Source organism: Bos indicus, chromosome 29 (genome assembly GCF_029378745.1).
Source record: "Bos indicus isolate NIAB-ARS_2022 breed Sahiwal x Tharparkar chromosome 29, NIAB-ARS_B.indTharparkar_mat_pri_1.0, whole genome shotgun sequence".
Taxonomy (NCBI): Eukaryota; Metazoa; Chordata; class Mammalia; order Artiodactyla; family Bovidae; genus Bos; species Bos indicus.
Window position 1 is genome coordinate 43538525 of NC_091788.1, and position 25186 is coordinate 43563710.

General features: G+C 54.3%; 1 protein-coding gene and 1 long non-coding RNA gene across 5 annotated transcripts; one reads left to right on the forward strand and one right to left on the reverse strand.

Annotated features, from left to right (window-relative positions):
- Positions 1-205: 205 nt before the first annotated feature.
- LOC139180741 (uncharacterized) lies at positions 206-4253 on the forward strand. Its single transcript, XR_011565004.1, has 2 exons — positions 206-2775; positions 3949-4253. It is a non-coding gene; the product is annotated as an uncharacterized lncRNA (long non-coding RNA).
- Positions 4254-5587: 1334 nt separating this feature from the next.
- Positions 5588-24319, reverse strand: MAP4K2 (mitogen-activated protein kinase kinase kinase kinase 2). Of its 4 annotated transcripts, none has more exons than XM_070783167.1 (32): positions 24160-24319; positions 23958-24015; positions 23632-23722; positions 23481-23545; positions 23118-23173; positions 22754-22801; positions 22625-22667; positions 22186-22258; positions 21974-22105; positions 21837-21899; positions 21382-21463; positions 21183-21290; positions 20659-20737; positions 20285-20343; positions 19504-19547; positions 19384-19422; positions 19260-19293; positions 19051-19156; positions 18881-18969; positions 18764-18805; positions 18557-18641; positions 18384-18463; positions 18243-18303; positions 18043-18160; positions 13960-14018; positions 13757-13860; positions 13491-13668; positions 12759-12827; positions 12579-12665; positions 12263-12333; positions 12109-12164; positions 5588-5949 (listed from the first exon to the last, which is right to left on the reverse strand). In XM_070783167.1, the coding sequence occupies exons 1-32, from the start codon at positions 24253-24255 to the stop codon at positions 5820-5822; spliced, it is 2505 nt and encodes an 834-aa protein (XP_070639268.1). In that variant the 5' UTR covers positions 24256-24319; the 3' UTR covers positions 5588-5819. The 4 variants fall into 4 exon arrangements, with proteins under 4 accessions (XP_070639268.1, XP_070639271.1, XP_070639270.1 ...); XM_070783169.1 differs by lacking the exon at positions 5588-5949 and adding an exon at positions 6225-6461; XM_070783168.1 differs by lacking the exon at positions 5588-5949 and adding an exon at positions 7115-12017.
- Between the last annotated feature and the right edge of the window lie 867 nt (positions 24320-25186).

The window sequence follows — 25186 nt, forward strand, 5'->3', positions numbered from 1 at the left end:
CTGGCGAGGAAATGGCGGCCGAGCCTGAAGAGCTGGGAGGTGTCGCAGCGCGCACTTCATTTGTTACTGCGCGAACGGAGCTCGGAGTCCAGAAAGGAGGGATAGGGTGGGGCAAACTCTGTGACGTATGGGGCCAAGAGCTCTCCCATTGGCTGAGCTGGTGGAGTCAATCAATCTCCGTTGCGTCGTAATGTCCTGGGATTGGCTGTCTCTGTTTCCCCCCCACCACCCTTGCTCCCTTTCCCCAGGGAGTAATTTCGCTGGGTTTAAGCTAGAGGTCGCGGCGGAAAAGCATTGGCGGAACAAGAATTGGGGTCGGGGAGGAGCGGAACAGGAGCGCGCATGCATAGATGGGGCAAAGCCATGTCTCTGTCCCTGGCTTCCCCGTCGACCCTCGGGTCCGACGCGGAAGCCCTTGGTGACGTCAGTCCTCGAGTCCCATGGTAACCCGGAACCGAGGGGTGGGGGAGGGGCTGGCGCGGACCGGTAAACCGGATCCGTCGACAACACAGGTAAAAGGGGACTTCCTGTTTTTGAAAAAAACAAAAAGAGGGAGGAAGAAGATCTATAAAATAGTATTATTGAAGGATTAAAAACGGTGTCCGAGCCAATGGAGGTACACATATCTTAGGTGGAAAGCAATATGAAGTTATCAAAAATTAGTTTGCATATACCGTGCGTTTTCATTAGAATCCCAGCGAAGTTGGGATTTATTATATCATTTTTTAAGTCATAAAATAACTGAAAATAGTGGAGAAATTTGTAAACTAGGTTGAGGAGCTTGCCTTTCCAAATAATACAATACAAAAGACACACTAATGAAACAATATGGTATTGCTGTAGGAAAGACGGATTAGTACAAGATAGAGTCTAACCAAAAAAGTATTTCAATTCAGTAAGGAAAAGATTTAGCTAGTAAATGGTATATAGAGTCCTAAATTTAAACAATAAAACAGATACAATTTAGGAGATTGTCGGAGTCATCTAGGGGTAGAGACTTTATGAAGACAGGAAACAAAGTTAATTACCAAAGGAACCTATGATAAAAGTCAACAGACAATAATACATTAGGAAAGTATACTTGCCATACATATGATAAAGGGCTAATATCTGTAATATGCAAAGAAGTCTTAAAAAGTAATTTAAAAGAAAACAGAAAAGAAGCAAAGACTGAATAGACAAGTCTGAGAAGAGCAAATCCAAATAGCCAAAAAAACATGAAAAGTACCAACCTCCTAAGCATGAATGCAAATTAAAGGTGATATGAGACATCTTCAACAATCAGGGGGAAAAAAAAAAAAAAGCCAAGTTACTACTTTGAATTGTTTTTTGAAAAGCATTCTATTATCTATTAAAATTGTACCTCTCAAGACTTCTTTGGTGGTCCGGTGGGTAAGACTGCACTCCCAACGCATGGGGGCACTGGTTGGGGAACTAAAATCCTGCATGGTGTGGCTTAAAAAACTTTTTGTACCCCTTTCAGGGAAAAATAAAAAGCATGTTCAATGTGGTAATCCCACTCCTGGGAATCTGCCCCTAAACAAGGCATGTGATTACATAATGCAATGTGTTCAAAGTCTTCTATTGCGTTTACTGCGGTCTTGTTTGTAACTGCAGAAACCTAGAAACAGAAAACTACCATCAATATGTGATTGGTTAAATGAAGTAGATTATCCATAACTTGGATTAGTAGGCAGCCTTGAAAAGGAGATAATCCATACCTACTGACCTGGAGGGACTTCTGTGCTATATTGTTGAATAAGAAAAGCAGCAGAGAAATAGCTATTACATGATCTTGTTTTTGTAAAACAAAGTCCATACGTGTGTATGCGTATGATTATATGAGTATGGAGAAAGCCACGGAGGATACACAAGTCATCAGTGAAGACGCTGAAGAGGGAAATAGGTACTTGGAAGTTATCCAATACATTTTAAGAACCCAGCATGTTTTAAAAATATTTTTCGTATTTTAAAAAAATGTATGATGTGATCCCATTTCAGTTCAGTTCAGTCACTTAGTCGTGTCTGACTGTGACCCCAAGCAACATGCCAGTCTTGCCTGGCCATCCCCAACTCCCAGAGCTTGCTGAAGCTCATGTCCAAGCTGGTGATGCCATCCAACTATCTCATTCTCTTGTTGTCCCCTTCTCCTCCTGCCTTCAATCTTTCCCTGCATCAGGGTCTTTTACTCAGTTTTTCACATCAGGTGACCAAAGTATCGGAGCTTCAGCTTCAGCATCAGTCCTTCCAATGAATATTCAAGACTGATTTCCTTTAGGATTGACGAGTTTGATCTTGCAGTCCAAGGACATTTACATAACATTATACAACTGTATAAAGAAATGCATTGAGGAAGTTCCCTGTGGCCCAGTGGTTAGCACTTGCTGCTTTCACTGCCAGGGGCCCGAGTTTGATCACTGGTCAGGGAACTAAAATCTCATAAGCCATGCTGGGAGACAAAAAAAAATGCATTGACAGAACAATCACCAAATTTCCACTGTAGTGGGTAATTTTTGGAGAGGGCAATGGCACCTGACTCCAGTCCTCTCGCCTGGAAAAAATCCCATGGCTGGAGCAGTCCATGGGGTCGCTAAGAGTCAGACACGACTGAGCGACTTCACTTTGACTTTTCACTTTCATGCATTGGAGAAGGAAATGCAACCCACTCCAGTATTCTTGCCTGGAGAATCCCAGGAACGGGGGAGCCTGGTGGGCTGCCGTCTATGGGGTCGCAGAGAGTCGGACACGACTGAAGCAACTTGGCAGCAGCAGCAGGTAATTTTTACTTTTTCTCCTATTTCTATGTATTATCTTTAACTTTTTATACTAAGCAAGTGTAACTAATAAAAATGAAGTTAATATTGTGGACATAAAAGGAAAAATAAAAACATTTAAATCATCTGAAAAATAAGGAAACATTATCAGTAAGTACAACAGATTCTAGGGAGGAGGGGAGAAAAGAATCATTCGCTGTTTGAGCAACTACTAGATGTAAAACAGATTGACAGATATGACCCTGAATGAAATTCAGCCCCTGCTTCCAGAAAATCATGGTCTAGCAAAGGAGAGAGGCTAACGCACAAATAAAAATGTACTATTACTGTTAATGATGATATTACCGTACTAGTAATGGTAAAGGCTACAGCTGTGATTCTCATGGGGTAGTGACTGTCACTGCTTTCTAGTCATTTCCTTTAGGATTTTTGTGAGTGTTTTTTAAAAAATTACCAAGTTAAAATATTTTGGTTGTCCTTTTACTAATTTATATTTATTTAGATTCTTCAGAATATGGTCTTAAAATCTCTAATCTTTAATTAAAAAATACAATTTCCTTTTGGTCAAGTGTATGATCAATTTTTTTAAGTGTTCTAAGGACAGATGAATAGTTAAAAGAGTTTGGACGTTGGCTACTCCCTGATCTGTTCTGACTTCTTTTAGCCCTTGCAGTAGCTAATTTCATCTTCACAACCACCTTCAGAGATGGGTATTATCTGTTACTTATAGATGAGAAATCCAGGCACAGTGAGGTTAAGTCACTACCCCAGTGTCACACAACTTACCAGTGTAGTCTGTTGGTCCAAGACTCCTATTTGGCAGAACAGGATTAGAATGTTGGCCATGCCGCTTTCTGGCTGAGGACCATGGAACAGACTTCCCAGTTTTGAGGCAACTTGGAGTCCTACAGAGCCAGGCCAGCCACCCGCCAGCTGGCAACTAGGGAAGTCATTTAATGTCTATGCATCTCAGCTTCTTTGTCTGTAGCATATGGACATTAATGCTACTGTACAGGGCACTGCACTGATTGAATGAGATCAGGGGACGTGGTTGGTTTTAATGGACTATCTCCTGAGCTGTGGGGTCAAGAATTATACACAGATGCCTCCTGATTTTAAGCCAGGGTGAAGTATAATGAAAACAGCAACACATCTATCTGGTCTTTGTCCCCAGATTCTGGTAAAGAGCTTCAGAAACCCTTGGGATTTCCTGAGTGCTGGGAGTGTCTTTCATTATTCATAATGAGGCCCTTTGGACTGGTCACCGGATTTATGCTAACAGGGAGACTCACTGGCAGCTCTGAGGTCCCTGAGTGAGCTTCAGGATGGTGGCTGGTCACCAGAAAAACCAACCAAGTTTCAGCCTTACCCTCCACCTCTGGGTGGGGGAGAGAGGCTGGAGATTGCACTCAATCACATGACCAGTGTTCATTCAATCACACCTATGTAATAAAGCCTCAATAAAAACTAAACAACGAAGTTTGGAGAACTTCCAGGTTGGTGAACATACCAATGTAACAGGAGGGTGATGCACCGATTGCATGCACCAGGGTGAGGCTCCTGACCTCAGGACTCGTCCAGACCTTGCTGCCCAATGCATCTCGCTCTTCATTTAAATGTGGCCTTTAAAATAACGCAGCAGCCATATACTGCACTTTCCGGAGTTCTTTATGTCATTCTAGCAACTTATTGAACCTGAAGTGGGCTGTGGGAACTACCAAATTTGTAGCAAAGCTGGTCAGAGGTGTGGGTAGCCTGGAGGCCCAGGTCTTGTAGTTGAACCCCTTAACCTGTGGGATCTTCACCAACTCAGGGTAGTTCATGTCTGAACTGAACTATGGAACATCGAGTTGTCAGAGAATTGGTGTCAGGACGTAAAGAATAAGTTTTAGGACTTCTCTGGGGGCCCAGTGGTTAAGGCTCTGCATTTCCACTGCAGGGGGCACGGGTTTGACTCCTAGTCAGGGGTCTAAGGTCCTGCAAATGACGCAGTGTGGCCAAAAAGAAGTTTTGACACCCTATGAATCCCTGGCGTTTTCCATCGTTTCATTCTAATTTGATAGTTCAGAAACTCCAAGCCCCTGGCAAGGTTGAGAGGTAGTATCGTGGAGCTAGTTGAGCCTGGAGGGAGCAAATCCACGGATGTTTCTGACCCACCCTTCCCCACCATGTCCAGCCTTTGGAGAGCCTCACACGTGATTTCATTGCCCGGATTAGGACTGTCTACCAGTGAGTGAGCACATGTGATGCACCAAATACTTTTCATAATTTTTTCCTGGAAAACCATGTACATTTACACCTTCCTATTAAAGGTATTAATTTGAACAAGGGGTTGATAGGTATTGGAATTTGTGAGTTGGGTACAAATTAGAAATAATAGCAAGATAGCTATGTACATGCAGAAGGCAATGGCACCCCACTCCAGTACTCTTGCCTGGAAAATCCCATGGATGGAGGAGCCTAGTGGGCTGCAGTCCATGGGGTTGCTAAGAGTTGGACACGACTGAGCGACTTGACTTTGACTTTTCACTTCCATGCACTGGAGAAGGAAATGGCAACCCACTCCAGTATTCTTGCCTGGAGAATCCCAGGGACGGCGGAGCCTGGTGGGCTGCCGTCTCTGGGGTCACATAGAGTTGGACACGACTGAAGCAACTTAGCAGCAGCAGCAGCAGCTATGTACAAATCGCATATCTGGTAAAGGACTTTGTAATCCATACTCTCAAAACTCAGCAATAAGAAAACAGACAACTCGTGTGGTGTTAACTAAACTTACTGTAATCATTTCACAATATATGTGTATCAAATCATCACACGGTACACTTTAACCTTTCAATATGTTTTATGTCATTTGTATCTCAAAGCTGGAATTTTAATTCTATTTAAAAAAATATTTATTTGTGGCTATGCTGGGTCTTCGTTGCCGTGAGCCGGCTTTTGCTAGTTGCGGCCAGTGGGGACTACTCTTCGTTGCAGTGCTTGGATTTCTTATTGCAGTGGCTTTTCTTGTGGGCATGAGCTTGAGGGTCATGGCACACAGGCTCATTAGTTGTGGTGTAAGGGCTTAGTTGCTCTGCACCATGTGGAATCTTCCTGGACCAGGGATGGAACCCACGTTCCCTTCATTGGCAGGTGGATTCTTGTCCACTGAGCCACCAGGGGAAGTCCGACAATCCTATTTTTAAAAGCAAAAGATTTCAATAGACACTTTACCAAAGAACATGTATACCAGCAGGCTTCCTAGGTGGCATGAGCAGTAAAGAATCCTGGCAATGTAGGAGACATAGGAGACGCGTGTTCCATCCCTGGGTCGGGACGATCCCCTGGAAGAGATAACAGCCTGCTCTAGGCTTCTTGCCTGGAGAACCCCATGGACAGAGGAGCCTGGCGGGCTACAGTCCAGGGAGCCGCAGAGTGGGACACCGCTGAGTGACTGAACACACACATGTATGCTGGCAGACCTCGCTTCATTGCATGTCATTTTATTGTACTTTGCAGACTGTGTTTACAAACAAGGTTTGTAGCAACCCTGTGTCAGGCAAGTCCGTCGGTGCCATTTTTCTAAAAGCGTTTGCCTCCTTTTTCTCTCTCTGTTACACGTTGAGGGCTTCTCTGGTGGCTCAGCTGGTAAAGAATCCGCCTGCCATGCGGGAGACCTGGATTCAAGCCCGGGGTGGGGAAGATCCCCTGAAGAAGGGAACATCACATGTTGGTAGTTCTCACGATATTTCAAACCTTCAGCCAGCAAAAAGATATCATTTGCGGAAGGTTCAGATGATGGTTAGCATTTTTAGCAATAAAATATTTTTAAATTAAGGTATGTACATTTATTAAAGACATAATGCTGTCACACACTTAATAGACTTGGTATAAATATAATTGTCATATGTTCTTTAAAACCAAAAAATTCACAGGACTCCCTTTATTGCAGTGACATGGACTAAACCCATACTACCTCTGAGGTGTGTCTGTATATGGTAAATAAACATAAGAAAAGATGCTCAACATCATTAGTCATGAGGGAAATACATGTTAAAACCACTATGAGATACTACCACACCTATTCGAGTGGCTAAAATTAAACAAGAGGGACAATACCAAGTGTTAAGGAAGACTTGGAGGAACTAGAACTCTCCTGCACAGCTGGTTGGAATGCAGACGGTCCAACAACTTTGCAAAACAGCCTGGCATTTTCTTAAAAACTGAAGATTTTTTTTAAAAATCAGAATTGAACAAAAAAAATTTTTTAAGTGAAACAATACATACATGACCCAGCCCTTCCACTCAAAAGCATTTACCCAAGAGGAATGGAAGTTTATATCCACACAAAGACATGTATGTGAATGTTCATAGCAACTTTATTTGCCATAAATAGTCCAAAGCTGGAAACAGCCCAAATGTGTATCAACAGGCAATTAGCTAAACTGTGAAACATCCATCCAATGGAATACTACTTGGCAATAAAAGGAATGACCATTAATATATGAAAGAACATGGATAAAGCTCAAAAGAATGATGCTTAGTCAAGTCAAATAAAAAGAGTACATACCGTATGTTTCTATTTACATAAATTCTGAACTATGCAAATTCATGCCTAGTGACAAAACAGTGGTTACTTGAGGCTGGGGAGGCAGGGAGGAACAGGAGGGCCTGATCACAAAGAGGAAGAATTTGGGGCAATGGAAACATTTATCTTTGATTGCAATAATGGCTTCACACGTATATGTGTGTGAGTCATCAAACAGTACATTTTTAATATATGCAGTTCACTGCCAATTCTACCTCAATAAAGCTGTTTGAAGAGAAGCAACAGAAGGCAGCTAGAGAGAGAGGGACCCGCCCAGAGCTTGTCACAGAACATTGGTTTCATTATCTCCACTTGATTTCATCGTCTAGGAGAGGACTATCTTGGCTTTTTGGTTTTCTTTTCTAAGCCATTACTGAGTTTTTTGAGTGCTTGCCTTAAAATATTTAAACTCATGTTTTCTAACATGGTTTTTTTTTCTTCTGGATTTGACATGGCATGTGCTTGACTCTTTGCGACCCCACACACTGTAGCCCACCAGGCTCCTCTGTCCATGGGGATTTTCCAGGCAAGAATACTGGAGTGAGTTGTCATGCCCTCCGCCAGGAGATCTTCCCAATCCAGGGATCGATCCCAGGTCCCCTGCATCGCAGGCAGATTCTTTACCATCTGAGCCACCAGGGAAGCCCAAGAATAGTGGAGTGGGTAGCCTATCCCTTCTCCAGGGGATCTTCCTGACCTAGGAATCGAACTGGAGTGTCCTGCATCGCAAGCGGATTCTTGACCAGCTGAGCTGCCAGGGAAGTCTGTGACATGACATGGGGGATCTTAATTCCCTGACCAGGGATGGAACTCATGCCCCCTGCAGTGGAAACATGGACCCACTGGACCACAGAGAAGTCCCTTACATAGTATTTGATACATACAAAAAGTTATGTGGACCCTCACGTGCATTAGGAACTGAGCTATAAATTGAACATCCATGAACCCCCTCAACTAGCCTGAGAACCAAGATATTACCTTCGCAAATTCCTGAGGTCCTTCCTTACCCCGGCCCCACTCCCCCAACAGGGACTGTCGTTTGAATTTTGTGCTTTTCTTCCCCTGATCTCCTAAGCGTTTGATCGTGAGTGTGTGTGCTCGGTTGCTCCAGTCGTGTCCAACTCTTCTGTGACCCTATGGACTGTAGCCCACCAGGATCCTCTGTCCATGGGGTTCTCCAGGAAATAATACTGGAGTGGGTTGCCATGCCCTCTTCCAGGGAATCTTCCCAACCAAGGGATCAAACTCACATCTGCATTTCAGGTGGATTCTTTAACAGATGGTTTAGTTTTGCTAATTTTTGCTATCATGCTGTGTGTCATTTAATGCAATTTGCTGTTTTCACTTGACATTACATATCTATGATTCATCTGTCTTGTTGGATTATGTGTATTACAATACTTCCAATTCTCCCTACACCCTGCAGGTTGATATAGGATATGGTCTACCTGGGGAAAATACAGCCCAGCAAGCTCACCCAGTCCAGGGACCCAACTCCAGGGCCTCCTTGTCAGAATATCACATTCATTCCTTCACTCAAAAAGCTTTCTGTGTACCAAGCAATGACCAGGCAATGGACATGCCACCATGAACACAGAGGATACCCCGCTGTCCTGAAGCACCCATCTGGTGGTTACCGCTCATCCTGACCCTCACTTGACTCGGGGTATGGGCCAGCTACCCAAACATGCTGGGGTGACGTGCCTCTTCCACTGACGCACAGGATGGCTTAGAGAGGCTGATCTGACCCATCCCAGAGGCTTCTGCCCAGGGAGGGCAATGTGACAGTAGCTGTCACAAGGACAAAGCCAGCTCTGACCCAGCAAGGCCACTTCCAGGAATTTATCCTATGGGGCACTTGAGTATGTACAGAGTGGCACTGGCTTAGCAGTATTTATTGCTGCATCATTTGTAATACCACACTAGTAGAAACAACTGAAATTTCCATCAATGGGATCTAAGGTTAATTCACAGTAGTTACGAGAAGCCCATACAGTGGGACATCACTAGCTGTGAAAGAACAAAGGTGGAGGCACTGATCATGCAAAGTTCTCCAGGACGGAATTTTCTTTTTTTTTGGTCATACTGCACAGTTTGTGGAATCTTAGTTCCCCAACCAGGGATCAAACCTGGGCCCTGAGCAGTGAAAGCACAGAGTTTTAACCACTGGACTGCCAGAGAATTCTCTCCAGCTCTCCAGGATAGATTTTAAAGGGCAAGATTAGGACACTGTGTGGAATATATCACCGTGTAAGAAAGGGGAAAGACGAATGCATGCTGAACTGCTTAAACATGCATGAGTACTTCCAGAGAGCTCATAAGTAACTGGGACCTGGATAGGAGACTTGTTATCTAGTTTGTATTTTTTTTTTTTTTTAAATTGTGGGACTTCCCTGGTGGTCTAGTGGTTAAGACTCAGCGGTCCCTGGTCTGGGGCGGGGGGTGAGTTCCACAGGCCACGTGGTATGCTCCCCACCAAAAAAAAATCTATGTACCATGGCCAAGGATTATCTATTAAAAAACACACATAAAATAACAATTTTGGTCTTTCAGTGCGTATTCCCTGGCTTCTTGACCTTCCTTTGGCTGATAGCCAGCCTTTGCTGGCAGCAAATATTTAATCAAAGGTCCCTGCTTTTCCCCTGCCCTCTGCTTTTGCCACTTTAGTCTGATCACCCCCACTGCTGTAGTGTGCTGGGGGACTGGCCTGCCACAAGGTGGCACTGTCTGCTGCCTGCTGCTCTGTGGGCTGAAAGTCCCCCAGGGCACCTGGGTATCAAGGGTCGGGGTCTATGTCCACTGAGCAGAAGCTCACCTCCCCAGCCCTCGCACTCCTCAATCCTGCACCTCTGCCAAGAAATCTGGAAAAATGGAAGTTAGGAATCATATCCCTGTCACCCCCTCCACCTGGCCCATTAAATGCCCCCCAAGTGGGTGCAGACAAACTTCAGAACCTGGAAGGTGCCTCTTACCTTCCTTTGGATCTCAGGGAGAACACAGGAGCTGTGTCTCTGCTCCTGATCTGAGCCCCCGCTTCAGTTGAGAAACCCTCTCTTGTCCCTAAGAGAGCAGTCAAAGCTCTGCAGCAGGGTGGACAAGGGGACAGTGTGACAAACACGAGATGGCTCAGGGTCCCCTGCCAGGAGCACTAGGGACTGGGATGCCATCTACCCACCCACTCAGCATTTCATTCATTCATCAAATATTCGCCAATGGCCCACAGGTGCAGAGTTCTCATCCAGAACTTGAACATCAGAAGGGAGGGACCGGGCCAAACTGACCTTGGACCTTTGCTCAGGCTCCTCCCCCCAGCCCCAGGCCTTCCCGCCCACTGCAGCCTTGGTCCTGCCTCACCTACCCAAAGACTCTGCTCACGGGCAGCCTGGTCAATGCTTAGGACTACTTGGGGCTCCCTGGCCTGGGAGTGTGGCACTGTCTAAGAGGGACATGTGGAAGAATGACCATGGAAAGCCCAAAGCCAGCAACAGGTGAATGGATGTACCCTCGAGATGCAGGCTCCAGCAAGGAGGACAGCTGCCCTCACTGGGGGCTGGCCCACATGTGGGTAGGGAATCCCTCTGGGAGCCCAGGAACTCTTGTTAAATGGACACAGGCTAATCTTCCCAGAGTCTAGCTTGATGAGCACGCCCGTGTTTAGTAATCCCAGCCTGACAGAGCAGACAGCAGGTGGGAGGCAGCCCCAGGCCTGGGTGCGGGATGCAGGTCATGACAGGCTGTCTCCACAGGCTGCAGCCTCCCTGGGGCTGGGTAGAGCAGCCCTGGGCTGGCCTCTTCTGGCTCCTTCGACAGGCTACCTGGTGGGCTCCCACATGGGACAGGGGTCCTCTGGATGAATCCACTGTTCGGCGCCTCCCCCGCCCCATCAGCATAACTCCTTGGCCACAAAGGAGACCTCACACTGCAAGGCAGGGGGCTCATCCTGAGCAGGGGAGCCCAGGACGACACAGCAACCCTGAGATCTCACGGGGGCCGAGGCCTCCCCTTTACCTCTGCCTGGCTCCCCGTGAGAGAGTCACCAGAACACTGGTGGCCCCCCTTCCATGTTTCATCCACAGCCCCTGGTGCCAAGAAAGATGCGCTGGAGGGAGATGTGGCAGGAGATGAGGCAGTGGGCTCAGCATCCCCTGACCCAGAGGGACCAGTGGAATAAAATCAAACCAGCTTTAATGCCAATATAGTCTCTCTTTTAAATACCATGTTCCCCAGGATGGAGCGCAGGGGCAGGCTCTTGGCAGGATGAGTGGAAAGGTAAAGTGGAACAAAATGGAATGGATAGCCCCGGGCTGCCCCTAAACTGCCCAGGGCCCTGCCATAGCGCTCCAGGGACCAGCTGCCCGCTTGGGAGGGGGATATGACAGCAGCTTCTTCTGGTCCAGTTAATTGTGGAGGTGTGGGCTACGGGCCCCTCCCTTCCCAGAGCCCCCAGACTCTTCTCAGGATTTCTGCCCTTTCAGACCAGCAGAACCAGGGCCTGAGCTCCTCTGATCTTGGAGGGGCCCCCTGCCTGAAACAACTGCCGCGTGGGGCGGGCAGGGGTGCCCCTGGCCAAGCCAGCTAGGTGACTTGCTCAGTAACTGCTCTGGTGGCCTGTGAGAATGTAGAGGTTGCTGTGAGCCCCGGGCTTGTCGGTGGGAATGCTCTCAAGGATGATGTCTCTGGAGAGGAGGGAGAATGGAAGTGAGCGAGGTGGGAAGGCACATGGCACCGCCATCCGTGGGGCGGGGACTGATGGGCACCGTGTCCTACCTGTGGGCGCCGAGCACTCGGAAGATCCTCGTCTCATCTGTGATCTCCTGGGTCACCTGGGAAGAAAGGGGGCACTGAGGCCACCCCAGCGCACCCTCTCCTAGAAGGTGGGGACCACCGGGTGGGGAGGCCTAGACTCCCGGGTCCCCCTCACCTCATTGGTGTCCAGGCTGCGGCCCTGCATCCCATGGCTCCAGAAGGCCAGCACGCTGTCCTGCAGGCACACTGGGAAGGGCCGGGCCACCATCAGCCTCGTGCCTGCCCGAGGGCCACTGGTTCCCCCAGCGATGCCCCAGGCCCAGGTGTGGGTGGCAGACCAGACTGCAGGTGGCCAGGATGGCTCTCAAGAGGGGCTGGGGGACCTGCCTCCTTGTTCTGCTGCCAGCTCCGAGCCCCAGAGCCATATCATGCGCTCCAGGCTGGCATCTTCTGCATCCACCCCCCTCAGCCCCACCGTCCAGTTCACTCACCCACAGTCTCAATGGGGAAGTCAAAGGTCAGCACGGGCGCCAGCGTGGCCGTGGGCTCGCCCAGCAGGTTGACAATCCTCACGCAGCCTGCATAGGGCCGGGGTCGGGGGGTGCTGATGGGTGGGGGGGCTCCCTTACCACCCCCTCCAACACCCCAGCCCTGACCCCAGGAACACTCACGGTCAAAGCAGACCAGGACTGTGTCCCTGTCCACCTGGATCACCTGCTGGGCCGAGCCCGGGAACCCCTCTGCAGTTAGAAAAGGGAGACATGGCCTGGCTGAGCCACCAGCCCTGCTCTGGCTCCGAGAGGAAGACACGGGGCAGCGGGTGGGTTGTTAGGCAGCCTTCACCACAGGAGCATCCTGGGGGGTGTTATGACGCTGGATCTCACTGCATAGCTGGGGCACTGAGGCTTGGCGCCAAAGTGACCCATCCGCAGGCTCACAGGGAGCCGGGCTGAACCTCAGGGAGCCGCAGGAGAGCAGGGACCCGGGAGTCAGGGGAGCCGGGCTTCAAGACTCAGTCACTATGTGACCTCCCTGGCTGGGAGTTTGGCCACCGTACGGTCCAGGGCACCTTCCCCTTCCTTCACCCACCGCCACTCCCTTCACTCCCTGAGCTGCCCTAGCACCCAGGATCCTGCTTCCTTGCTCAGAATGAAGGCCTCTGGCTCCTGCCTTCCCCAGCTTGGTTGTCCTTGCAGCCCCCGCAGGGTTGATCAGGTTGTCTCAGCTGCTGAGCCCTTTGGTCTAGTGACATCTTCTATGGGGAGACCCAGCTGAAGGGAGGCTGGGAGCCTCGGGATCCCCAAGATCTCCGTGGAGCTGTAAACTGTGGGGCACTCTCTGTGCATACATATCACGTGCACACACACACACTCATTCACGCAGAGCCTGGCCCTCCAGCTCACCGGGTGGGATGAGGATGTCCGGCGTCAGGCCAGCCTCCAGTGGTAGGACGTGGAACAGGACGCGGCAGCCGGGCCCCTCAGGGCCCTCGGCCCCCACACACACCTGCGGGAGCTCCTTCCCGTCCAGTACCAGCGGCTCCAGCATCCCTGCTGGGCTGGGCAAGGGGCTGGAGAAGTTCTGGGGGCAGCAGCGGCACTCAGGTCTTTATTTCCTCCCCCACACCCCTCTGCTGCCAGCCCAGGGGGTCCCCCCACTGGCCCCGCACCTTCAGCAGCAGGAACTTCTGCAACGGCTCGTACCACTGCAGCAGGAGCAGGCTGGAGGGGAGCGCGGCCAGCAGGAAGGTGCTGCCCGTGTGGGGGTTCCGCACTGCGGGAGAGGAGGCGGTGGGCCCCGGGGCTGTGCCCGCCTGTGCCCAGCTAGCCCCGCCCCGCCCCTACCTCGTCCCACCCGCCCCCCAGCTCTTACCCACACGACACTGCAGGCAGCCTTTGGTGTCAGGAATCTTGTTGGACAGGGCAAAGCGCCTGGGGGGACAGCAACCAGGGCAGGTGTCCCCGGCGACATCCTGGGCAAGCCCTGACCCCCCGCAGAGCCCTAAGGATGAGTTCTAACACCTTCCCTGCCTCACAGGTGGCAGACGGAGGCTCTGGAAGGCCAAGTCACTTGCTCGAGTAACTGAGAAGCGGATGTGATGTTGGGCCCGTGGCTCCAGCACCCAAATTGACAGACTGGAGCCTGTACATCCAGACCAGGGGTTTGGCTCACAGAATTCTCTCTAACCCTGACTGGGGGGCAAGGCGCTTGACCTCTCGGTGCCTCAGCTGACTCCTCTGCAGATGGGGGTGGGGGGCGTGCAACCGTGGTACCCACCTCGCAGGGTCCCAGTGAGGTTTGTATGAGTTAACTCAGCAGAGGGCTTGCAGCAGAGCCCGCATAACAGGTGCCCTCACAGAAGGCTAGCTTTTCTCATCCCCTATTAATACTTTCCCACCTATTTTCAGTCATTGAAAATCCTTTTTAAGGAAAGGAAGGATCCAAATGCTGTTGTTGTTTAGTTGCTAAGTCATGTCCAACTCTTTTGCGACCCCATGGACTGTAGCTGGTCAGGCTTCTCTGTCCGTGGAATTTCCCAGGCAAGAATAATGAAGTGGGTTGCCACTTCCTCCTCCATGGGATCTTGCCAACCCAGGGATCGAACCCACATCTCCTGCATTGGCAGGTGGGTTCTTTATCATGAAGCCACCGAGGAAGCCCAAAATGAAGAAATTAGGGTGTGGGAGGGCTGGGAGTTGATTCAGGCTCCAGCTCCTCCTTCAGCCAGAGCACTCAGGGCCAGTTCCCACCCCACACGCCGTATGTCACAGGTGGGCAAGCTGGCCAGAGGAAACAGACTCGCAAGAAAACGGCGATCACCGGGCCCTCTTCTGTTTCCGCTGGCTATTACACGGGGTGGCCAGTGGGTGGCTTCCTTTGGTGCTGAGGGAGAAGTAGGGTCCTTGCTCTGGTTCCTTGCTGTCCCCCAAGCCCTCAGGGGAAGTTCCGAACCCGTTTCTTGCTCTGAGAAGCAGCGCAGCATGCCAGCAGCCCGGCCACCTCTCCCTGTGACCCAGGGCCCATCTGCACCCTCTGCTGGGACGTGGGGCCCGCCGAGGAAGCCAGCACCTCTCTCCCTGCGTTTGCTCCTCTCTCCCCTGTTCCTTCCACTCTCTTCCCAGTTGGCCTTCAGATGGGACAGAGGCAGATTTTTTTATTTGTTTCTTTCTCCAACAATTTGAGATCTCCGCTGTGACTTCCCGAACACACACCCAAAGCTGCCTGTGACTTGGGGCTGTATTGGGCCTATTTCCTGCAGGTCCCGGGCCAAAGCAGAGGTTGGCCTGGGACTGAGGTCAGGAAGCTCCAAGGCCACTGGGTTCCCAGCGTGGTCCTCGAGCGAGACTACTGCACGAAGAGCCTGGGCCCCTCATCTCCTCGGTGGGTGTAGCCACGGCCCAGCCTCCCCCACCGTCCCCACCGGCTTCCACCACCCACCTGGTCATGGCGAATTCTAAGCCCACAGCCCACCTACCCGCTCAAATCTCAGGGCCACCCCCCACTCCCTGAAAAGAGCTGAGGCCTGACTTGTACATTTCAAACTCGATGTGACACCATTGAATTCTGCCCCACCCGCAGCTGATGACAGCTCCATCCTTCCGTTGCCAAGGCCAAAACCCTGGAGTCATCCTTGACTCCTCTCTTTCTCTTCCATCCACCAACTGTCAGGAAATCCTGTTGGTCTGGCTTTCAAAATAAAACTGGAATCTGACTGCCTCTGTCCTCCTTCACCGCTACCCTGGCCCAAGGCGCCATCACGTCGCACCAGCCTCCTGACAGGCCTCTGCTTCCACCTGTATCTCCTCCAGCCTCCTCCCAGCACAGCAGCCAGACTGACCTGTGAGAACCTCAGTCAGGGCACACTCAGTCAGGGGTAAAGGCTGCTCTGTGGCGACAGGGCCCTCGGAGGCCAGCCCCTTCTCACTGCCCCCGTGTGGACCCCCTGACTCCCTGCTGTTCCTCACACGAGCAGGCCTGGCCTCTGGGCTCAAGCCCCGACCCCCCAGCCCCCAGATATTCTCAGGACTCACTCCATCACCCCCTCCAAGTCTTTGCTCACACAGCACCCTCTCAAGGACGTCCTTCCTGCCCACCCTTTGAACACCGCCTCCTGACCCTCCACGTCACCACTGCGCTGCCTCCTTCCTCGTGTCCATTGTTGTCTGTCCCTCTTGAGAGAGAGTCTGAAGAGTACAAGGGTCTCTAGTTCCCAGGAGGATCTCACACCCAGGAGGCTGCCTGGCACATACCAGGAGCTGTACGGCTAAATGAGGGCCCCTGCCACCCGTGGGCAGAGGAGCCTGGCAGGATACAGCCCATAGGGTGGCACAGAGTCGGACACGACTGAAGAGACTTGGCACGCACACACCACCTCATAAACACACCTCAAGCCTGCTCACTGGGGGTCTCCCAGTCCCTCCCTTCCCCTCACGCACACTCTCATTAGTCCCCACATCCCGTCAACCCTACTTCCTAAATATTGCTCGGGTCCGTCCAGTTCCCACTGCTGTCCCTCGTCTCGGGTCACTACACTGGCCTCCCTTCCAGGCCCTCTCATCAGTCTCCTGCTCCATTCATCCTTCCCGCTATCACCACAGCCGTCGGCAGGCGCTCCTGTGTCCATCTGCCCAGACAAGCCCCTCTCTCCTTCCTCAACTCCAGGAGAGGGCGCGTGACCCAGGCCTGGCCCCTGGCTCCTCATCCCGTGGCCGCAGTGACCAGCCCAGAAGTGGGCACGGCCCTCAGCTAGGCCCGCGAGAACTGGCCCCAGCCCGTGGTGGGAATTACTTGGAAACAGAGGTTCCAGTTCCACGGGTTTATTAGCTAGTGGATCACTGGGTGGACCTGCAGGTAGCTGTCACTGGGCAGGAAAGCCTACTTGAGGATGTAGGTGACGAGAGGGAAACAGAGCCAGGAGACGCAGGAAGACGCCCAGGGTGCTGCTGGCGCCGGGGCCCAGCTGGGCCTGCAGCTGACCCTACTCCCGTTACTGCTACATGTTACTGTTGGTCGCTCAGTCCTGTCTGACTCTTTGTGGCCCCATGGACTGTAGCCCACCAGGCTCCTATGTCCATGGGATTCTCCAGGCAAGAATACTGGAGTGGGTTGCATTTCCTTCTCCAGGGGATCTTCCCAACTCAGGGATCGAAACTGGGTCTCCTGAATTGCAGATGCTTTCTTTACTATGTGAACCAGCAGGGAAGCACCAGACCCCACTCCTACCCGAGGCATTAAATTCCCTTTTGTGCTAAAGCCAGTGAGTGAAATCATCCGCAACAGGAAGAGTCCTGACTGACATACAGAGGGATCCTACTAAGATGCTCCCCGTGCCGCTGCCAGTCAGACAAAGCCCAGATCCCGGCCTGGCATCAAAGGCAGGGCTCTGCCACCTGTACAGCTTCCCCTTGGGCTTCTCCCCCTCCCCTACTCAGCCCAAACACCTTCTACCTCCACAGATCGCCTAGGAAAATTCACACATAATTCACACATATTCCTTCCTTGCTGGAAGGCTGATCTCTAATGCATCTGCCTGGAAGACCCCAACTCCCACAAGCTCGCCTAGCCTCTCTGAGGCCTCCCCACCCCTCCCAGCTCTGGCTCACCCCAGAGCTGAGTGTTAAGGACTCATGGGACTTGTCCCCAAGCCCAACCTAAGAACTGGCGTTTCCCAGTGCTCAGGAGACATTTGCCCCACAGCCTACCCACCGCGGTGCCAAGGGCTCGTCTGACATAGTCACATCCACTGTCTCCTTCCCTCCCGACAGGCCTGGGGGCAGCGGGAGGGAAGGCTACCAGCGGGGCTGACCAACGAGGAAACCAGGCCTCAGAGAGAGGCCAAGTGATATGACTAAGATGCCAACCATGTCAGGACCAGGAAAGGCCGTGTTCCAGCCCTGGCTCTGTCCCTCCGTCTCCCCTGGGTGCTCCCATCCCTGTAGGGCCAGGGTTGCTGACCTGGGGATGATGCGCTGGGTGAGGCGGTTGGTGGGGATGGAGAGGGGGACCTGCTGCTGTAGCCGCCGCTGTTCAAACAGGCCTGGGAGGTCATGGGCCCAGATGTGCGTGGATTTCCCTGTGGAGGGACGTGGCGGAGGTGGGGATCAGAGCTGGTGGGCAGGCCGCCAGCCCCGCCCCCTGCCCGTCCCACCTGGTACCTGAGAGGGACAGGAGCACGTTGTTCACGCAGTAGAGCCAGGCGCAGCGGTGCGAAATCAGCTGAGGCCACAGAGCGACAGGCAGATAGCGTCAGCCCCCGGCCCCGGTTCCCCAGCCCTCCCCTGCTAGCCGGGCCTCACCTTCTCCAGTGTATCCTCATGCAGTTCGTGCAGGTTGAGGGTATAGATGCCCTCCTCGGCTCCCACCACCAGGAACTGGTCTGCAGGTTGGGGCATGGGGTCAGAGGTCAGCTACATCCCCGGGCCCAAGCCAGGGATTCCCAGTCTCCTCCCTCCTCCCTGGCCCTGCCTACCCCGGGTGACAGGGTGAATCCAGGTGATAGCGGCATGGATCCGCAGGGGGCAGCCATTGAAGACCTTGGAGAAGCAGGCGCCCATCTGGAGAGGAAGCAGGAGGCTGATGAGGAAGTTAAGGGGCAGCGGGGGGCGGTAGTGGGGGCGGGCAGCAGGTGGTGGGGCAGCAGGCAGCCGGGAGGCGGAGCTATGAGACAAACACTTACGTGCACCTTGGGGGTCGGGGGGAGCCCGTGGCAGGATGACCTCTGGGAGGGAGGAGAGGAGTCAGGGTCTTACCCACAGACTCCTGCCTCCCCCACCCTCCTTCAGCACCCCCTCACCTCAGGATCTTCCCGGTGCTTCATGGTGGCCCAGGCGGTGGGGAGCAGGGGAGGGCTGGCGGGGCCTGGGTGCGGCAGGGGTGGGGTTCCTGCAGGCACAGAGCGGCGGCCGTGAATTCCAGTCCCAGACCACCCCGGGGCCGGCCTCCTGCTCCCTACAGCTGGCTCACCTGGGAGGCTGGGGTGAAGGTCCTCGGCTGGAGGCTCAGTGGGAGATGACCCCAAGAACGGGGCCCTCTTGATGGTTCCTATGGTGTCATCTGGAGAGTCCAGCTCCTGGCGGGAGGGTCAGGGGACCCAGCCCAGCTGTTAGCAAGTGACCCTGTAACCTACTCCCAGCCAGCAGCACCCCCACCCTCAGGTCCCCTCCACTCTGAACCTGGAGTTCCGAGGCCGGCCGGATGGTCAGGCTCCTGTTGGGGACAGATTGGAGGGAGATGAGGTGTGAGATACGATGGGGTCATGAGCCCGGTCCCCACCCTCTCCGGGCTCCGGGCCCTCACCTTTCCTCCAGGGCCTCCTGGACTGACTGCAGCAGGCTCCTGGGCAGGGATGGGGAGGGGTCAGAGGTCAGCCTGCCCTCCTGCTCCTGCCCCCCTGCAGCTTCCTTCCCCCTCACTCACCCACTCAGCTCCTCCTTCCCCAGCAGCGTCCACTCCTCTTCCCACTATGGGGAAACCAAGTCAGAAAGGCCGGGAAGGAGGCAGAGAGACAGACAGGCAACGTGAGAGGGCGCTGGAGAGATGGGGGAAGAGAGAGAGAAGGCAGGCAGACAGACAGACAGATGGAAAGTGAGATGGTAACAGGCAAGAGAATCGAGAGAGACAACAAGAGACAAAGAAACTGTGAAAGAGGGACAAAGGCAAAGAATGAGAGGGAACAAGACAGTGAGAGAGACAGGCACGGAGAGGCTGAGACTGTGGAGGCGAAGGGAGACGCTGATAACAGAGACAGCGAGAGAGCAGAGACGGTGAGTCAGACAACCCAGCAGCCACAGCGACTGAGGCAGAGAGGAACGTGCCGAAGGAGGTGGCGGTGGGGGGGGTCCTCCAACTCGTGACAGGCCCACATGTGTTTTTTGGCCATGCTGCATGGAGCACATGGGATCTCAGTTCCCCAACCAGGGATGGAACCCGCACCCCCTGCAGCAGAAGCGTGGAGGCCTAATCACTGGACCGCCAGGGACGTCCCAGGCCCTCCACCAACTGTCCAAAACGACCTGCCCCAGGAAGGAGCCCCAGCCCTCCCGGTCCCTGCGCGGACGGGTCTGTTAGAATGGCTCTCCCGGGCCTAAGGGCCAGGCTGCTGCAGCCGTCAATGCTCCTGGGTTTGAGATGCTTGGCCACCTGCAGAGCTCCCTAGCCCTGCCCCGAGGACCACCCAGCCACACAGCCAGCCCCTCACCGGCTCATTCAGTGGGTCTGTTTCCTTCCTGCGTGGGGCGCCGAATTTCACCTGGTGAACTGGGGGCCCAGATCCAGGGGTTAGGAGGCCAGAGACTCAGGACTGATCCCTAAAATCATACCAACTCCACACACAGCCCCCCATCAACTCCACACACAGCCCCCCACCAACTCCACACAGATAGCCCTCTGCCAACTCTCCCAATTCTATACATTCGGCCCCCTCCAGGCAAACACAAAGCGCCCCCCAAGTCCACACTCAGCCCTCCATCACCAAATTCACATACATAGCCCCCCAATCCACACAGCCCCCACCAAATCCATACACAGAGCCCCCAATCCACCCACAGCTCCGCCTCCCAAAAACAGACTCACACTGGATCTCCGAGGGGGTCCTCTCGGCTGGGCCATGCTGCCCCCGGGAGTGAATGGTGTCCGGAAATATGTCATAAGTCTACAGGAGAACACACACAGTGGACACACGCCCACACTCACCTCATACTAGGTATTCCTTGAGGTGCTTTATACACACTGACGTGTTTGTATTCACAATAATGCTCTGAGATTACCGTGAGATTAAACGCACCTTCCTTTCACAGATGAGAAAACCAGCACAGAGAGCCAAGGAACTTGCCAAAGATCACAGAGAAAACAGGTGACTTAAGTTAAGGACCTTCAGTTAAGGTGGCCCTTAACTTCACAGGGCCAAGGGCAAGAACCTATTGGAGTGGGAGACAGGGATGCAAACTAGCTCAGGGAAGATTCCTAACGCGTGGGCTCAACCAGACCGAAGCTCCCTGTGCTGCAAACACACGAGCTGAAGGGACGTGACTGAATCACCTCTGTACTCCTCAGCCCCAGACCAGGCCAAGACCCAGTCCCCAAGGGGTCTCACTTACCTCCAGGTCACAGTCTTCTGGAGAGGGGGTTCCCAGGTGGGGATCATTGGCCTTGTCCAACAGCTGTGTGAGGAGAGCCCGAGGCAGGTGCTGGGTCGTGAAGGGGTGCTGGAGGATGGAGGGGGGCGCAGCTTGGTTCCTGGCCTCCGGTCCCTGCTTCTGAGCATCAGGCCCCCTGCTCCCCTCTCCTGCCTCCCACCTGCAGAAGCCTCTCCGCTGTTGGTCTCTTCTTGGGATTCTTGGTCAAGGCAAGCTTGAGGAAGTGATGGAAATTCTGGGTCCTAGTGGGTACAAGAGCCCCCCCGCCCCAATCCCAGCCCAGGTTAGCCCTCAGGCAGAGCGTCCTGCCCCTACTCCAGAAGATTCTGCGGAGCCTGCCCAGGGAGGGGCCAGCTTGAGGCCACGGGCAGCTGGCCTGAGCAACACTGCTGTTGCGACACGGCAGCGCCTCCATTATCAGCCATCTGCCTTTCTTCCTTGTCCACATGGGTCCCCGGCGTGGAGGCAGGGCCCAGGCCCCACTCCTGCAGACGGTCTGTGGAGGCCCAGGAAGGGCAGACCCTCAAGGCTGCTCCTGGGGAACCGGCAGATGGCTCCTCCACCCTCATCGGGCTGGACTGAAAGGGGGCCCCCAGCAGGCGATGTGGCCCTTACCAGCGAGTCTTGTCTCTCAGCTTTGGCGGCTGGAAGCTGCTCTTCGACATAAGCATCAAGGCCCTGTGGAGACCACAGGTCAGAGGTCAAGGGTTACAGGGTTCTTGGCCCAGGCCAGGGGCAAGTGTTCTGCTGACCTCATGGGATGCAGGTGGAAGAGAGGCGGCTGCAGCTCGCCCAGCTCGATGGCAGTGATGCCCAGGGCCCAGACGTCACACAGCTCATTGTAGCCACCTTTGCGCTCCACGGCGGCCACCTCTGGGGCCATCCTGCAGGCAAGGTCACACATGAGATGGCCAGGGGCCTCCACTCACGGCCCCTACCCCCTCAGCCAGAGGCGCAGCCTCACCAGTATGGAGTCCCAATGAAAGACCTCCTCTTGGCCACAGACGCTGTCAGCTCGCCTGACACCCCGAAGTCAGCTGCAGGGAGAAAAGCCGCTCTCACCCCACCTCAGGCTGACACTCCCCACCCACGGCCAGGGCACAGGCTCAGGATGCACCTGGCGGGGCTCAGACAGCAGGGGGCCCAGGCTCAAGGCCAGGCCAGGTTCCCTCCTGGGAGGGGTCGACCACCTTGTAGCCCTGACCCAGTGCCCGGTCCCAGGTTAGACTCCATACAGACCCAACCACATCCAACCTTCCAGCAGGAAGGGAGAATGGTGCCACGTTCTAAACGGGGAAACCGAGGCTCAAGTGGTAAAACGACTTGCCCGAGGACAAGCAGGCTCCCAGACTCCAGGAGCTCCCACAGAACCCTCGCCCTGACGGTGTCCCCAGGGTACTGACCCAGCTTGACATCTCCCTGGAGGGTGAGGAGAAGGTTGGCTCCCTGTGGGAATGGAGGAGAGAGAATCCCATCTGGTGCCCCCAAGAGTTCCCTCCTCCCTCCCACGATGCCCTTGGCCAGATCCCTACCTTGATGTCTCTGTGGATCTTCCCCTGAGAATGCAAGTGGTGGAGCCCCTGCGGACAAAGAGGAGCCCCTGAGAGCAGCTACCCCGTATATCTCCCCTCTCCTGAACCCCCTCAGGCCTGGGGCCCCCCACCCAAGCAGCTTCCTCCACCCCTCTCCCCAAACAGGAAGTGACTGAGCCAAAAGGGAAATGGGCTGCTTCCGGCAATAGGGCTGGGGCCCCTTCCCCCCCAGGACCCACAGCCCCTCAGGCAGCTCAGCCTGAGGGACTCCACCCACCCCACCCCACCCCACACAGGGGCCTGCTGGGCTGCCTGCCCTGTTCCTGGGGACGAGGGGTGTGAACAGTCCTACGGGCCCAGCTACCTTCAGTGCCTCTCGACAGACATAGGCAATCTGCCGCTCCTCCAGGGGCCCGGTGGCTGCAATGGAAGGGGTAAGGGCTGGCTTGGGGGTCTAGCGGGGATACGCTGACCCACCCAGCTCCACCCTGTGTAGGGGAAGCAGCAGGCACTGCTGGCGAAAGGAGAGTTGGCCACATCCCCTCCCGACATAGGGTAGGATATACAGCCCAGAGAAGGACAGCATTTTTCTCAAGGTCACACAGCCAGTGAAGAAGTGGAGAGGGGCCCAAGTGCAGGGCCTCAGCGCTCTCCTCCTGCCCTATGTTGGGGTAGGGGGATGGGAAGAAGGCTGTGGCCCTCTGGGGCCTGGAGTCCTAGCCCTCACCGTGGTAAATCTCCTGCAGGGACCCCCCTCCGCAGAACTCCATGCAGATCCACAAGCGGTCATTCCTGGGGTGACACAGAGCTGGGGTGGGCACATGGCAGGGCCACATGGGGGCTGCCTGGGGGCGGGCAAGGGGATACAGCAGCCTCACCTGAGGTAGCTGCCAATGTAGGCCACCACATTGGGGTGGCGGCACTCACGCAGGATGGTGATTTCCTGCTGAAGGGAGCTGATGTCGTCCCCTGGGAAACACAGGGCATCATGAAGGGCGCCGCCTTAACTCAGTGCCCCATCTGCAAAATGGGCACAGAGTGCCTCCTCTCTTCAGGCCAGACAGGTGCCAGCCGACAGTACCTCCTGGGGCCTGCCTCTCAGCGGGGGCCTCGGAAACGGCAACTCTCCGCTCCTTACACCGCGCCCGCCCGCGCCGCTCTCTGCCCTCCCTCCAGCGCTGAGGCCCTGGCTCCCGGCCCTCACCTGGGTCTAGCTTGACTATTTTGACCGCGGCCAGTTCGGACGTGACCGTATCGCGGGCCTGCAGGGGCGGAGGGGTTGAGAGGGATGAGGAGGGGGTGAGGAGGGATGAGGAGGAGGCGGGGCCGGGGGCCAGCTCCCGCAGCAAGACGCAGAGCGCGTATCCAGCTCTCAGCTCTCCCGCCCGGCCCGCCGCCCGGCGCACCTTGTAGACGTCGCCATAGGTCCCGGCCCCCACGCGCTGCAGCAGCTCGAAGCGGTCCCGTGGATCCTGCAGCGACACGTTCTGCAGCAGCGCCATGGCCCGGCGCCGGGCAGGCGCGAGCTGCGGAGCCGGCGCGGGGCGGCGCGGGGCGGGGCGGGGCGGGACGGGCGGGGCGGGGTAGTACCGCCGGGGCGGGCGCCGGTGGCTCCGAGGCCGCGGGGGCGGGACCGGGCCCCAGGGCGGGGCCAGGCCGGGGATGCCCCGCCGCCCGGCCGGGAGGAGGCGCCCGCGGGACCGACCCTTGGCGGCAAGGGGAAGCCCCAATCCCGGGCGGAGCGGGCGGCGCCGAGGCTCTTCCTTCAGCCACTGGTTCCTCGAGCTCTACAAGTGGGGAGACTGAAGCCCGCAGGGCCAGAAAGCAGAAGAAAGAGGGGACGCTCCACCCCAAAATTCCCAGATGAAACACCGACAAGTATTTTTTTTTTTTTTTTACAAAATGTATTCATCTTCCTTGGAACTGAAAAATAAATCTATGTACAAAACAGGAAGAGATCAGGCTCCCCTCACCCACACGCAAACAAACCCCTGTAGATTTCCTCTAGGGTCCCCCGAGACAGGCTGGACCTCGGGGAGGTTCCCAGAGGGTGGGAAGAAAGGTCTGCTCTGATCTAGGGCCAGTTTGGGCAGGGAGGGGGCAGGGCTCAGGATTCACACAGGCCGGGGGCAGAGTTTTGCGTCCCCGACCCATGAGACAGAGAAAGGAAGCTAGCATTTCCAAATTCTGGAAGCGTTTCTTAGGTTCTTTGTGGTAGGGGGCTTGCAAGGAATGGACTTCTGAAGTGTGGAAACGTTCTCCTAGGAGCTGGGCGGGGTCCTTGGTTCCCGGGCTGTAGGTGGGACCTCTGCTTCTAGGGTTTAGAGCGAAAGAGCCCCATGGGCTGGAAGCAACCCTGAGCCAACACCGCTCAGGACGAAGGTTAGAGCCTGGGTTCTGAGGTGAAGGCTGTTTCCCGTGGTTGGACCTTTA

Excerpts from the sequence above, each read along its gene's own strand:
- MAP4K2 (XM_070783167.1), bottom strand. The coding sequence starts at position 24,255 with ATGGCGCTGCTGCAGAACGTGTCGCTGCAGGATCCACGGGACCGCTTC. Across the intron at positions 19,157-19,259 it reads GGCCGGCCTCGGAACTCCAG|GAGCTGGACTCTCCAGATGA; the intron begins GTTCAGAGTGGA and ends CCCTCCCGCCAG. Across the intron at positions 5,950-12,108 it reads CGAGTGCTCGGCGCCCACAG|GATTGTCGGACTTCCCCTGG; the intron begins GTAGGACACGGT and ends TTTTAAAAATAG.